The 13,406-nt window shown below is 42.5% G+C and overlaps 2 protein-coding genes across 2 annotated transcripts in view; both read right to left on the reverse strand.

Annotated features, from left to right (window-relative positions):
- LOC137424248 (uncharacterized) overlaps nucleotides 1-1,786 on the reverse strand; it is a 207,243-nt gene extending 205,457 nt beyond the window's left edge. The window contains exons 1-3 of the mRNA XM_078771992.1: nucleotides 1,693-1,786; nucleotides 1,133-1,250; nucleotides 1-119 (exon numbers count right to left, since the gene is read on the reverse strand). The exon at nucleotides 1-119 is cut by the window's left edge and continues 1 nt beyond it. Coding sequence (XP_078628118.1) covers nucleotides 1-119; nucleotides 1,133-1,244 — 231 coding nt within the window. The 5' untranslated portion in view covers nucleotides 1,245-1,250; nucleotides 1,693-1,786. The remainder of the gene's footprint in view (nucleotides 120-1,132; nucleotides 1,251-1,692) is intronic.
- On the reverse strand, nucleotides 1,693-13,406 carry LOC144890684 (uncharacterized). Its single transcript, XM_078771994.1, has 8 exons — nucleotides 13,260-13,406; nucleotides 11,693-12,094; nucleotides 7,002-7,148; nucleotides 6,146-6,265; nucleotides 3,791-3,910; nucleotides 2,851-2,970; nucleotides 1,955-2,081; nucleotides 1,693-1,813 (listed from the first exon to the last, which is right to left on the reverse strand). The coding sequence occupies exons 1-7, from the start codon at nucleotides 13,336-13,338 to the stop codon at nucleotides 1,990-1,992; spliced, it is 1,080 nt and encodes a 359-aa protein (XP_078628120.1). The 5' UTR covers nucleotides 13,339-13,406; the 3' UTR covers nucleotides 1,693-1,813; nucleotides 1,955-1,989.

Below are 13,406 nucleotides of genomic sequence, written 5' to 3' on the forward strand. Positions count from 1 at the left end.
TGTGCACGCTTTTCCATTCCCAAAATACCCGGAGTTGCAGGTACACGTGTACGATCCCTCAGTATTTAAGCAAGTCGCGTTCATGTGGCAAGTTGATGATTGTGAACACTCGTCGACATCTGGAACAGACATATCAAATGTTATCAGCCAAGAGGTAGAAAGTGGACACGAGGGAATGTAAGAAGCATGAGATGATATTTAATGTGCGTAACACATACAGGTAAGATCCAAATAGTGTCTGAAACCAGCATTTATGGCTAGGTTAAAGGAAGTTGGAGTGGAGAGAGGGGCGCTGAATGTTATTGGAGGAATAATGGAGTAAGATGTGTAAGGATGAGTAGGTTTCTGATTCATTTGAAAATGTATGATGAATAAATATGGACTTTCTTTCCTTTTCCTGTTTGCGGCTGATTTACGATTTGCTCAAAACTTATTCTCAGTCAATTTGTAAACCTGTTCGTTGCTACTCTCTGTTGTTTAACCCTTCCATGAGCCTAGATTTCTGTATAAAAAGAATGCCCCGTATATTATATCTGGAACTAGCTGAATGCACCCGGCATTGCCCGAGTTCTTTTTGAATGAATTTAATCTTCTGTACATAGGTCTGAGCCCAGTATCAGTTAGTGCTCAACGATTCCCTTCTTCTTTCTTCTGTTGGGCCCCGCCAGAGAGATTTTGAAAGCTTGTGTTGCAATCAGTCAGATATCCTATTAAGTGCATAGGTTGTACTTCAAGAGAATTTTGAAAGAAGAAGAAGATTATGCGAAATTGGCCCAGCCTGGCCTCGCCTCGACCGGCCTCGACCGGCCTCGCCACCTAGTCTATAACCTTCCCGGGGCCCGTCCCAACATTTTTGTTCAGAGATTTCCTCCTATCTTTCACCGTTCAGGAGATTAGCGCGTGCAGACAAACAAACAAACAAAAACTTTCTTTTATATATATATAATATATAATATATATATATATATATATATATATATATAGTATATATATAACAGATCGATATTTCTTTGTGGAATTTTGTTTTAAAAAGTAAAATTGCAATCAAACATAAGAACCATATGTCAAAAAACGATTTTCTGGTTTCCGGGCCATTCATGCACAAGCGTGGGGCCATTTTGGCATGACGTACCGATACACGAGGAGCCATCAAAGGTGTATCCACCATTGCATGTGCAAAGGTACGAGCCATGGCGTATTCTGGCATTCTCCAAAAATCCCACAAGGTGAATTTTCACACTCATTTTGGTCTGTGGGGGTTGTGGGGGGAAGAACATATTCGATTATCTTTCAGTACTTGTACGGAAATGTAATTTGGCATTATGCCTTAATAGTCCCTCAAATAAAATTATATCTGATGCTTTCACCTTTTTCATCACCCATAGTTTTTTGTTTTATATCCATAGCCGAGGCTCGTGGAAGAGCTAGTATTAGTACACTGAACAGCTCAGGACATAACAGGACAAAAGGAACAGTAGAGAGAGTGCAGGAAAACACCAACAGCAGAGTTGAAGGCCAAGATAGAGGCAGACCTGGACAAACAATGGGTATGGGGAGGATGCATGGGGTGGACAAGATGGACACAGAAGAAAACTCTCAGGAGGGAAAACTGGAAATTTGGCAGGAGGAGGAATTGGAGTGGATTGGGTGGGGGGAGGGTGGTTAACAAGGGTAGACATTCTCTTGCCTTACCGATGCATTCGGTGCCACTCCACCTGAGACCACTTCCACAGGTACACGTGTAAGATCCCAAGATGTTAGCGCAAGGTAGGTCTCCACAAGGGTTTGTGGGATCTCGAGCACTCATTGATATCTGTGAAATGAAATGGTATGTCAGTTTATCGACGCAAAACGATTGTCAACTCCCATAAGATTCATCCAGGGGGATTTAAGGACAGGAAGGTGTAAGAGTTTATAAAGTATTTCAGCAAAGCAATAACTTGTGGTCACGTACCCACACAGCCTCGTCCATCTCCTTGGAAACCATTTTTACAGGGTGCAAATGTAAGAACCAGCAGTGTTTGTGCACGTAGCATTGTTGTGGCACGTGTTATCCACAGGACTCGCACATTCATCTATATCTGCATGGAAAGAAGGACACCGTATAGAACCAGTGCGTGAAAATGGCAAACTTTACTGGAAACTTAAGTTGATGGGCACTAAAATGCTAACCTATGAAAATGTAACAAGGCCCCAAAATTTCACCAATGGGGTCAATTATTCATTATGCACATATGTGACCATGGGGGAGGGGGGGGGTGTTTGAAACACCCATTCACATTAAGCCGACATACATGCCTACTCTCCCTTGACACATCTTCTCAATCGACCTTTCCTTTCTCTTCCCACTCTTCTTTACTCCCCTTACATTCTCCCTTCACTTCCTTTCCTCAATCTTTAGTTTCGTAATTAAGCGCCGCCCCCTAAATCCACCTCGAGCAAGAAAAAGAAAAAAAAGAAAAAAAAAAGACTAATTCCATCCTACACATTCATCGGAGACTTCTGACCGCGTCCTCCGTGTTTTAACACATATCCGTGAAGCACCTAATCATATTTTTGTCGCCTTTCTACTTTTCTGGGATTTTATGAATCTCTGTGGATTATAGTACTTGTTCAAGAGAAGGGCCCAATGTGTGACAAATCAATGTGAAAATATAAGGTAGAAAGATGATGGAGAGAGGAGTTTGAAAAGGAAAAAGAGGTTTGGAGAGTAAAGTTGCAAGGGATGGTAATGTGAGGGATCTGCAGGTGTAGTCCAAGAATTCCACCTTTTGCTTGTGTATTAATTACATACTGTTTAACAATGAAATTGAGTCGAATCAAGCTGGGTAATGGCTCCAAGTGTCTTACCCAAGCAATTGGTGTGGTCTGTTGTATCGTAACCACCCCAGCACTGGCAGAAGTAATACCCGATGGTGTTCACACAGTTTTGCTCGCACGAATCCAGATTGCTAGCACACTCGTCGATATCTGGTAAGGGATGGACAGAGAGAAGAGTGCAACAGATATTCAGAGGTTCCATACTGAGATTATTTCAGCTTATTTGTTAAGATAGCACATAAAACAGGAATTTCATGGTGATTTATTGTTACTAGATTATATATCTGCACATTGGACAGAAAGGAGTGGAGGGGGCAAGGGTTTTGTATCCCAGATAGTGTACTGTCATTGGCCCAGTGTTGCAATCGATCATTCCAACTCTTGCCAATCAGGGACATATATATATATATATATATATATATATATATATATATATATATATATATATATATATATATATATATATATATATATACACACACACACTTCAGTACTTATGTGACGACATATTGTCAATGGAGATAGGTGCCAGTAAGGTCTCCATAAACAGCCCTTGCTGCATCTTTCTGATATATCTATATACGTATACTGTACCTTGATGCAAGTTCATTAAAAAGTTAATTTAAGATTCCACATTCCACACAGTCACTTTTCATTGTTTCAAAACCTTGCCTTTTGTTCTTACAATATATTGACACCTTTTGCCCATTACACATTGTTGGTTAATAGCTTTGTTTTGTCTCAGATACTGTTTCTGCAGTTGCTCATTACACCTCCATGCCTTTCATTAATGGTTTGAATGTTCATCATGAACAACAACACTCTTCCCCCTTCCCCTTTTCACATAGCATAATTACGCCGACCCCTTTGGACACCCAACCCTGAATTCAGCTAAAGACCATCCTAGGAAGATCAGGTGAACAACCAAGCGTACGTATAGTATATTCATGCTTCATAGTATATGACATACCCACACACGTGGAAGTTCCACTGAGCTCAAATCCTCTCGGGCATCTACACAAGTATCCTCCTGCAGTATTCAAGCATTGGTGGGAACAGCCGCCTTTGTTCACCAGGCACTCGTTTACATCTGTGCGAGAAAACATTTATTAGTGTTGCGATCTATGACGTGTCTGTGCCACAAACAATTGTTTAGTATTCCTATAAACTGTTTGTACTATCATTCATCGATATTACAACCCCCCCCCCCCCCCCCCCCCCATTCCCCACCATTCCCCACCCACCCCAACATGCAGTCATTTAATCTCTCCGAGGAATGTTTATGTTTTTGTTTACAATTTTATTCCATGCCTGCTTTTTGCACCACAGAGTGTACTAAATGGCACTTCATCACAGCTCGGTTCACTTTGCTAGTGTAAAAATGGCGAGACAGTATTAAACGACAAGGCGTGATGGCTAAATCTGCAGCATAACGCAGATGTATATGCATATAAAGGAGTAATTGATCAGGTAAAAGATTAACATTAAACATATCAATGAAAAGGCAATGGAGACAAAGAAAGTTCATTTGGTTGAAATTGTTTTCTTCAGATTCAGCCATTTACGATCTATATAACCAGCTTTAAACATTCTAGCATCGGCACCCCCCATTTTGGCCCACCTACGGTGGGAAATTTCAGGTGTGGATATTTCCACAAAGTGATACTCTCTTTTGGAAGACTGCACATTAAAAAGGCCAAAAAAAGAAGGTATACTGTAACCATATTTGGCCTTGCTGGACCACACGATAATGTTTTTGTGATTAAAAATGCAAAAAATGTTAAATTTACACATATTGATCATTTTTTGGGGGACACACTGTAGTTTTTATGATGTAAAATGTCAAGTGATCAATTTTGAAGTTTTCGTCATACACACACATATACATATAAAAGCATGATGCTATAAAGTTATATATACAGTATGTATATATACTTATTTCTCATTCTGAATGGTACTCATTTTGCCAACCGTTAAGCCAACACCACACACACACACACACACACACACACACACACACACACACACACACACACACACACACACACACACACACACACACACACACACACACACACACACACACACACACACACACACACACACACCCCTTCTATCTAATATACTGTATAAAGTCGGGTGTTGGCTTAATGTAGTGGTACCCAAACTTTTTTTGCCCATGACCCAAAATGTGAAATCACATTCGTCTCGTGACCCAAATGGTAGGGGTAACCACTTGGTACTCGTACCTACAATAAAAATTGTCGGAGAAAACGCTTCTGACATGAAACTTCCCCTCAAAAACCGGGATTTTGATGCTGTTTTTCAAGTTTGGGTCATAAACCTGAGTTGCCATGACCCTCGATTTCGCAACCCCTGGTTCAACAGTTAAAGTGGTGGCTGGCTAAGTTAAGATCTTAGGGTCTTGAGTTAGAGAACCTGTCGTGCTGTTAAATAACACTAGGTGGGTTGACGCAGCCTGGCATCCTTCCGAGGTTGGCAAAATGAATACAGCTTACTGGACACAAGAACCACTGCATCAGTGGCACAGCTGTGCTCCCAGAAATGATCCAACCAGCAGCCAAAAGCCACATATGAAATAATAATAATAATCTAATATATATATTGGAGAGTTCGTGTCTGTTTATTTATATATTTATATGTGCTTAAAAAAACTTTTAAAAACTACTGAACCACATCCAAACAAATTTTGCATGTTGTCTGATGGCACAAGTGCCAGATTAATTCAGACACCTGCTAGAATGACACGTGAAAGCCGACACCTTGTATGTCAGTCTGCCTTGTGGCACAAGGGCATCATTCCCGGGGATGGTCTTCTTTTTAGGTTCAAGGTATGTGTGTGTTTGTTTGTGCGTGCGTGCGTGCGTATGTGTGTCAGTGTCACTATAAATTATAAAGTTACCTCTTCATGAGCTTCCCTACTCTCTCTGTCGTGTTGCCAGGAAAATTAGTGGAGAGAAACGTTGATTTAGCGTGCGAACACAGAGGCCATGTGACCGTTAACGCACTTGAATTAACCGCAACCAATCGGATCACTCGGTTTCATCCTGGATCAAGACTGCCTGGCGTGACTGCAGTCTGTTCAGGCCCACGCACATCACAATATCGATCAACCCTCGTGCGTTGGATCGATGGGGATATTAGATGGTGACGAATCAATGGCGTGTACGAGTACATAGCAAAGATTCCTTTCTGCGTGGAATGTTTTGCGAAATTCTCAACAAACTCTTCCTTCAACATGGATTTATTTACCTTCTATTTATTTATTTATTTTTTAACACGGATTTGTCAGCTATTTATTTACCTTGACATGTCGTTCCAACCATTTGGTATCCGGAGTTGCAAATACATCGATACGAACCCACGGTGTTCTGGCACACCGAGTTACTCGAGCAGATGTTGGGATCCACGCACTCATTATCATCTGCGGAGAAAACAAATCCACAAGCTTGTGAGTTTAAACAACACTTTGCCGTGCAATTTATACTTTACCGTCATCCCTACAATCTGTTGGTCACTTCAATGCAAGAGGAGGCCATTCGGCCATTGCTAGCATTCGTTAGTGGTCGTTAAAGATCCCACGGTGAGTTATCGCAGAACCCTGAACAAATTACAATTTCCTGCTCTAACCTCCTACAAGAGGTCCAGCAGCTGCACAGCCGACTCCCAGCAATGATGCAACCAGCAGCTATGTGCTGTAACTGAGAAAAGAAGAAGAAGCAACTAACCTGTCGATAAAAAGCAATTTATTATAACTGAGGAAGGGGGGGGGGGGGGGGAGTTCAGCTGCCAAGCAGCAGCTAGCGCTTGCCAAGCCAGTCGTTCCTTATAAACGGTTTCAAATTGAGTGCTTGCTTGAATGCTTAAGCCACTTGGCGAGCGCTCGACAAGAAACCTGGTAATTTATTTAATTTAATTATATGCTTATACATTTAACTTATTCCGAGTCAACCTCAATAATCCTTTGCATAATAATTAATGTCGATTCTGAAGGACGGCATGCTCCGAGATGCAACACCCCCGCAGGCATCATAAGGCAGGAGGGAAAACAGGAATATTTGAAGATAAGCATTGGGCCCCATCTCGGCAAAGCAAAACGAGACCATGCCATACACCAGGTATATATACAATAATGAAAAGAGCTTGTAAACAATTCTTACCAACGCAGCTCTGTCCGTTGAATGTGTAGCCGTCGATACATTCGCAATTGTAACCCTTGTTGTCGGTTGTATCGAACACCTTGTCGACACAGCGCGTGTTCGCAGGGCAGGTGTAATCGTTATCAAGACACTCGTTCCGGTCTCCCACTGCAATGTGCACAACAAAGGCATTTTTTTCTACATTTAAACAATACTTGAAGATATAATACTGTTGTCTTCGTGACTATTGATTTATGCAATAATATATATATATACTGTATATATATATATATATATATACACACTAGTGTGGTATGCTTACACACCGTGCTTCGTACTTAGGTACATAATAAATAGACGCTTTATGATTATAGGCAAACATCACCAACCTGCCGCTCAATATCGATTTTAGGTTTATTTATTTATTTATTTATTTTACGGACGCGTTTACTGTTTTCATGTAAATTTTCATTGACATTTAAATTTCATAGTTTACAGTTAAAGAAATTACAATTTTCAATGCTAGATATTGATTGGGGTTTTTTTTTTGTTTCCTCCGCCACCAAAGGTGTATGGAGGTTATGTTTTCACACCTGTCTGTCTCTGTCTGTCTGTCTGTCTGTCCGTCCGTCCGTTTTTCAACAAGATATCTCACAAAATTGTCGACGGATTCGGTCGAAATTTCGCAGCAATGTGGCATATGTGAAAATGAAGGAATGATTCGCTTTTGGTGAAGATCCGGATTCGGATCCGGCTTCTATAATTTTTAAAGTGATTCTTCACCATTGGGAGATTGGGTCAAAAACGATACATAGCAGGAAATCTCGAAAGGTTGTCGACGGATTTGGACGAAACTTGGTGGACTGGTTGGGTGTCTGAAAAGGATGATTCGATTCGATTTTGGTGAAGATCCGGATCCGGATCCAGCTAGTCGAATTTTTTTCAGTGATCCTTCACCATTGAGTGATATGGCCAACCAGGCAGAGATGTGCTCTCTATTGAGTGCCGTTGTAGTTGTTTTTACAAACGCATTTACGGTTTTTATGTAAATTTTCATTTACGAACGCTTTTTCTTTTTTTCATTTACAGACATTATTGTCATGTTTATATCACAGTTTACAGTTATAAAAATTCCAATATTCAAATGCTAGATATCGATTGAGGGTTTTTTCTACGTATGCGTTTATGGTTTTTAAATGTAAATTTGCATTTGCATGGTTAGGGTGGTGGGCTTGGGACCCTAAGGTCCTGAGTTCGCATCCCGTTGAATTAACGCCAGGTGGGGTTGATTCAGCCTCATCCCTTCCGAGGTCGGCAAAATGGGTACCACATAACTGGTTATAGAGAGGCATTGCATCAGCTTCAAATGCGCCCACAGAAAAATGATGCAACCAGCAGCCGGGTGGCTGCACACGAGCCACCCACCAGCTGGCTTGTAATACCTTCCCCGACTACCACTATAAGATAACGACAAATAAGGGTGGAACTATAAGGTAACCATCACGGTTTACGACAAACAAATACCTACCTCGTACACCCACTGTGCTTTTACACCCACTCACATACCTACCACATGTTTTTCGTTTTTGGTATTGTTTCTGTAGCACTGTGTCTCTGTATCCATATCACTCATGTCTCTGTCTCTCTATCCATATCACTCATATATATATATATATCTCTATCTCTCTCTCTCTCTCTCTCTCCCCCTGCACAGCAGCAGACGGGGTTTTGCAATCACTTGTGTGTGTGTGTGTGTGTGTGTGTGTGTGTGTGTGTGTGTGTGTGTGTGTGTGTGTGTGTGTGTGTGTGTGTGTGCGTGCGTCTCTCCGGGTCATAACTTGTTTACCATTCGAGCTTCTGTCATCAAATTTTTAACAAAGCTTTATCTTACTATAATTCACCAAATGTCTGTCTGTCTGTCTGTCTGTCTGTCTGTCCGTCTGTTCCCAGGTATCGCAAAAACGGCTGAACCGATCGCAACAAAATTTTGGGTGGGTAATCCTGGGACCCCCTGGAGTAAAATAGGGTATATTGTTTTCCAATTTTTCCATTTTCCAATTTTCCCAAACACGATGGAATAATATTTACTGATATGAACAGTGATGTGGCTTTTATTGAAATTCTCCAAATACTGTTTAGATTTGGATGATTTGCGTGTGATATGATTTAACGGATGTTTATATAAATCGTTTAAAATAAAAAAGCCTTCAATTTCTGATATTTTGCCTTTTCATTTGGGCCTCCCAATTGAAGCCCCGCCCTTAGGGCGGGTACCGTTGCGAGTTATGATAATACAGAGAAGGAAAATTAAGAATTTTGTCAAAAGGTCAAAGGGCAGCGTCACATAAAATCGTCAATTTTCATCCCATTGACCTGAACTTTAAAGAATTTGCATATTGAGTCACTAAATTGGTTCACCAATCAAAAGCTAGAAGCTGATTTTTTTTTTTTTTTTTTAGATTTAAAGCTTAAAGGGCAAGGCTGTATAAAATCATTCTATACTTAAGAATGAATTATAAAATCATTCTATACTTAAGAATGAATTATAAAATCAACTAGCAGAAGTACCCTGCGTTGCCGGGCAGGGGAGGGGAGGGAAACGGGGGGGGAGGGGGAGGGGAGGGAAACGGGGGGGGAGGGGGAGGGGAGGGGAACGGGGGGGAGGAGAGGAGAGGGGGGAGGGGGAGGGGGAGGAGGAGGAGGAGGAGGAGGGGGAGGGGAGGGGAGGGGAGGGGAAGGGGAGGGGGGAGGGGGTGGGAAGGGGAGGGGGGAGGGGAGGGGAGGGGAGGGAGGGAAGGAGAGGGGAGGGGAGGAAGGGGAGCAGTCAGAAGTGGAAGCTCTTTTACTGAGAATTTATATCTTAAAGGGGAGGGGAGAGGGGAAGGGGAGGGGGAGGGAGGAGGAGGATGAGGGGAGGGGGTGGGGTGGAAGGGGTGGGGGAAGGGTGGGGAGAGGGGGAAGGGGAGCAGTCAGAAGTGGAAGCTCTTTTACAGAGAATTTATATCTTAAAGGGGAGGGGAGGGGGGGGAGGGGAGGGGGAGGGGGTATGTTGAGGAGAGGGGGGAGGCAGGAGAGGACGGGGAGTGGCTCACGTTTCTGAGTGAATGTGGCTCATGTTTCTGAGTTAAGTGTGATGCCGATCATGAAGAAGAAGAAGCCATACTACCAAATTCGTACACTTCCGGAATTGTTTGATTTATTTGTATTCAAATGTCTGGTAATTGTTTTGTATTTATTTATGCGAATGCGTACTTGTATATAACTGTCATTCATTTAAAAAGGCTTCGGCACTATCGAGCGATTTTTTTGTTTTGTTTTTTGCCTAATACACTCCCAGGCACTCACTGATGAACCTCTAAAAGTTTGACGAAGATCCGTTCAGCCATCTCTGAATAAAACGCGGACACACACAGACAACTCACATTTATCTATACTAGGGCATGCCCGTACTATATATATGCCCGTACTATATATCTATCTAAAATTATATCCCCCCCCTCTATTTACATGAAATGGTTTGGTCCATTCGCAACGCCAAAGCGAACGGCGAACGGCTTGCGAGTACAGTGACAATCCCCCCCCCCCTCTATTTACATGAAATGGTTTCGTCCATTCGCAACGACCACAGAACCCCCCCCCTCTATTTACATGGAATGGTTTGGTCCATTCGCAACGCCGGCACACGCGATCGTTCGCTGCTCTCTGATTGGTTGAATCGTTTTTTTGGACATAGCTCGGTAAGTAATTGTCCGATTAATATGAAACCTTGAAAAGGCACATCCTCGGGTCCCCAGCAATATACCTGGCAAGTTAAAAGTATATCGGACCCGTGGTTGTCGAGAAACAGCGGTCACAGACAGACAAACGTACAAACGTACAGACAGAGATTACTGGAATTATAGATAGATATATATATAAAAGAAAGTTTTTGTTTGTTTGTTTGTTTGTTTGCACGCACTAATCTCCTGAACGGTGAAAGATAGGAGGAAACCTCTAATACAAAAAATGTCGGGACGGGTCCCGGGAAGGTTATAGACTAGGTGGCGAGGCCGGTCGAGGCCTCCTCGGCCGGGCTGGGCCCATTTCGCAATAATCTTCTTCTTCTTTCAAAATTCTCTTGAAGTACAACCTATGCACTTAATAGGAATATCTGACCGATTGCAACACATGCTTTCAAAATTCTCTCTCGCGGGACCCGACAGAAGAAAGAACAAGGAATCGTTGAGCACTAACTGATACTGGGCTCAGACCTATGCACAGAAGATTAAATTCATTCAAAAAGAACCCGGGCAACGCCGGGTGCATTCAGCTCGTATATAAACAAATCGGGATTTAAATTTAATTCAAAAATGGATCCAGACGTCTATTCTCTTTCAAACATTCAAACCGACAGAGGTAGTTATGTATCACAGCATCTGTAGAAGTTTCACCCTTTTACTCAACTCCGTTTCGCTGTTATTTGGTGGAGCAAAAAGTCAACTGAGATTTCTAGATATTTAGATTCTATACTTAAGAATGAATTATAAAATCAATTCTATACATCTATATTTAAGGGTCTCTAAAGGCTATAAATGGTTGAGGGGTCTAAGCGGTATAAAGGGTCAAAACTTGCAATGGCCGCGACTTTAGCTCCCGCGCTGTGGTTATATTTGGTAAATTGCGAAACGTGTACCAGGCCGACACTGCGATGGTGAGAAAGTGTCGTCACTCACCCGTACAGTACGCAGCGTCCGTTGGGGTCGTCGCAAGCTTGTAAATCAAGAAGGACTGGCTCGAGTCCGAAGAGATGCGACATGTTCGCACGCTGACCTTGAGGATTTGCGCACAGCAGTTGGTCTCATTGTCCGGGATACACGCGTCGACGTCGAAAGTCGTGTGCTCGACCGTGGGCATGTCCCCGACCAGCCACACGGGCTTGCGCGTCCCGCACTTGTTCATTCCTCGGCAACTCGTGGCGATGGAGACTCCCGCGGCGCCGGCAAACCCGATCCACTCGCTGTTAAATCTGTTGTCGTTGTTGAACGGAGCCGTACTCGAACTGGACATGTAATTAGCGCTGGTGTCTTTCCTCCATGCTTCGTACGTCATTTCATGATGTTCATCATCGCAAGGTTCTTGAAAAAGAGAGAAACACAATGGGAGCGTTTTTTAAAGAAATGGATGAATTAATGAGATCGTACACACACACACACACACACACACACACACACACACACACACACACACACACACACACACACACACACACACACACACACACACATACTTAATTGTACAGTATCGGTTGTTACTAAACTTAAATGATTCAAAGGATCGTTGTAAATGATGTTAATTTTACAACATCCCATATTCAGCTTTATGTAAATTTTAAACCTCAAACATAGTTTCTCCACCTAAAACATAGTTTCTATCCTAAAAAAATATATATATATACACACACACACACACACACACACACACACACACACACACACACACACACACACACACACACACAGACACAGACAAACATACACACAAACACACACGCACACACAAACACGCACACACAAACACACACATGCACACACACACACACAACACACACACACGCACACACACACACACACACACACACACACACACACAGACAAACATACACACAAACACACACGCACACACACACACACAGACAAACACTCACACACACATATATACACATGCACATACACACAAACACACACACACACGCATACACACACAAACACACACACATAAACACACACGCACACACACATGCACACACACAAACACACGCACAAACAAACACCCCCCCCCCCCCCACACACACACACGCACACACACATATACACACACACAAACACGAATACACAGACACACACATGCACACATAAACACACACACACACACACACATGCAAACACACACACAAACGCATACACACACACGCACGCACACACATACACACGCACATGCACACACACACACATACACATGCACACACACACAAACACACACAGACAAACACATACACACGCACACACGCAAACACACACACAAACACACACACAGACAAAAACACATACACACGCACACACACATACACACATGCACACACATACGCACACACACACACACACACACACCAAATATAAAGGAACTATACATTTTACGAAGTGGATACCTTTACAGATTTTAAAGAACCCTCCATCATCACATACAAGTATTTGCATCACTTTGATCGAAGCAAAGTTAAGAGATAAATCATGTAATACATACCGAATTGGGCAAGAGAAGGAACGATCAATGTTAGGAGAGCAAAATACAGGAGATGTACCATGACCATGGGAAATTTCATTGCGACGTCAATCGTAAGTGACGTCAGAAAATGGAGAACCTCTGGACAATTGTAAGCTCGCTTATCTG

The sequence above is a fragment of the Myxine glutinosa genome, chromosome 1 (assembly GCF_964187855.1).
Source record: "Myxine glutinosa chromosome 1, kmMyxGlut1.1, whole genome shotgun sequence".
Lineage (NCBI taxonomy): Eukaryota > Metazoa > Chordata > Myxini > Myxiniformes > Myxinidae > Myxine > Myxine glutinosa.

Excerpts from the sequence above, each read along its gene's own strand:
- LOC144890684 (XM_078771994.1), bottom strand. The coding sequence starts at position 13,338 with ATGAAATTTCCCATGGTCATGGTACATCTCCTGTATTTTGCTCTCCTA. Across the intron at positions 3,911-6,145 it reads GGTTGGAACGACATGTCAAG|ATGTAAACGAGTGCCTGGTG; the intron begins GTAAATAAATAG and ends TTTCTCGCACAG. Across the intron at positions 2,971-3,790 it reads TGGAACTTCCACGTGTGTGG|ATATCGACGAGTGTGCTAGC; the intron begins GTATGTCATATA and ends ATCCCTTACCAG.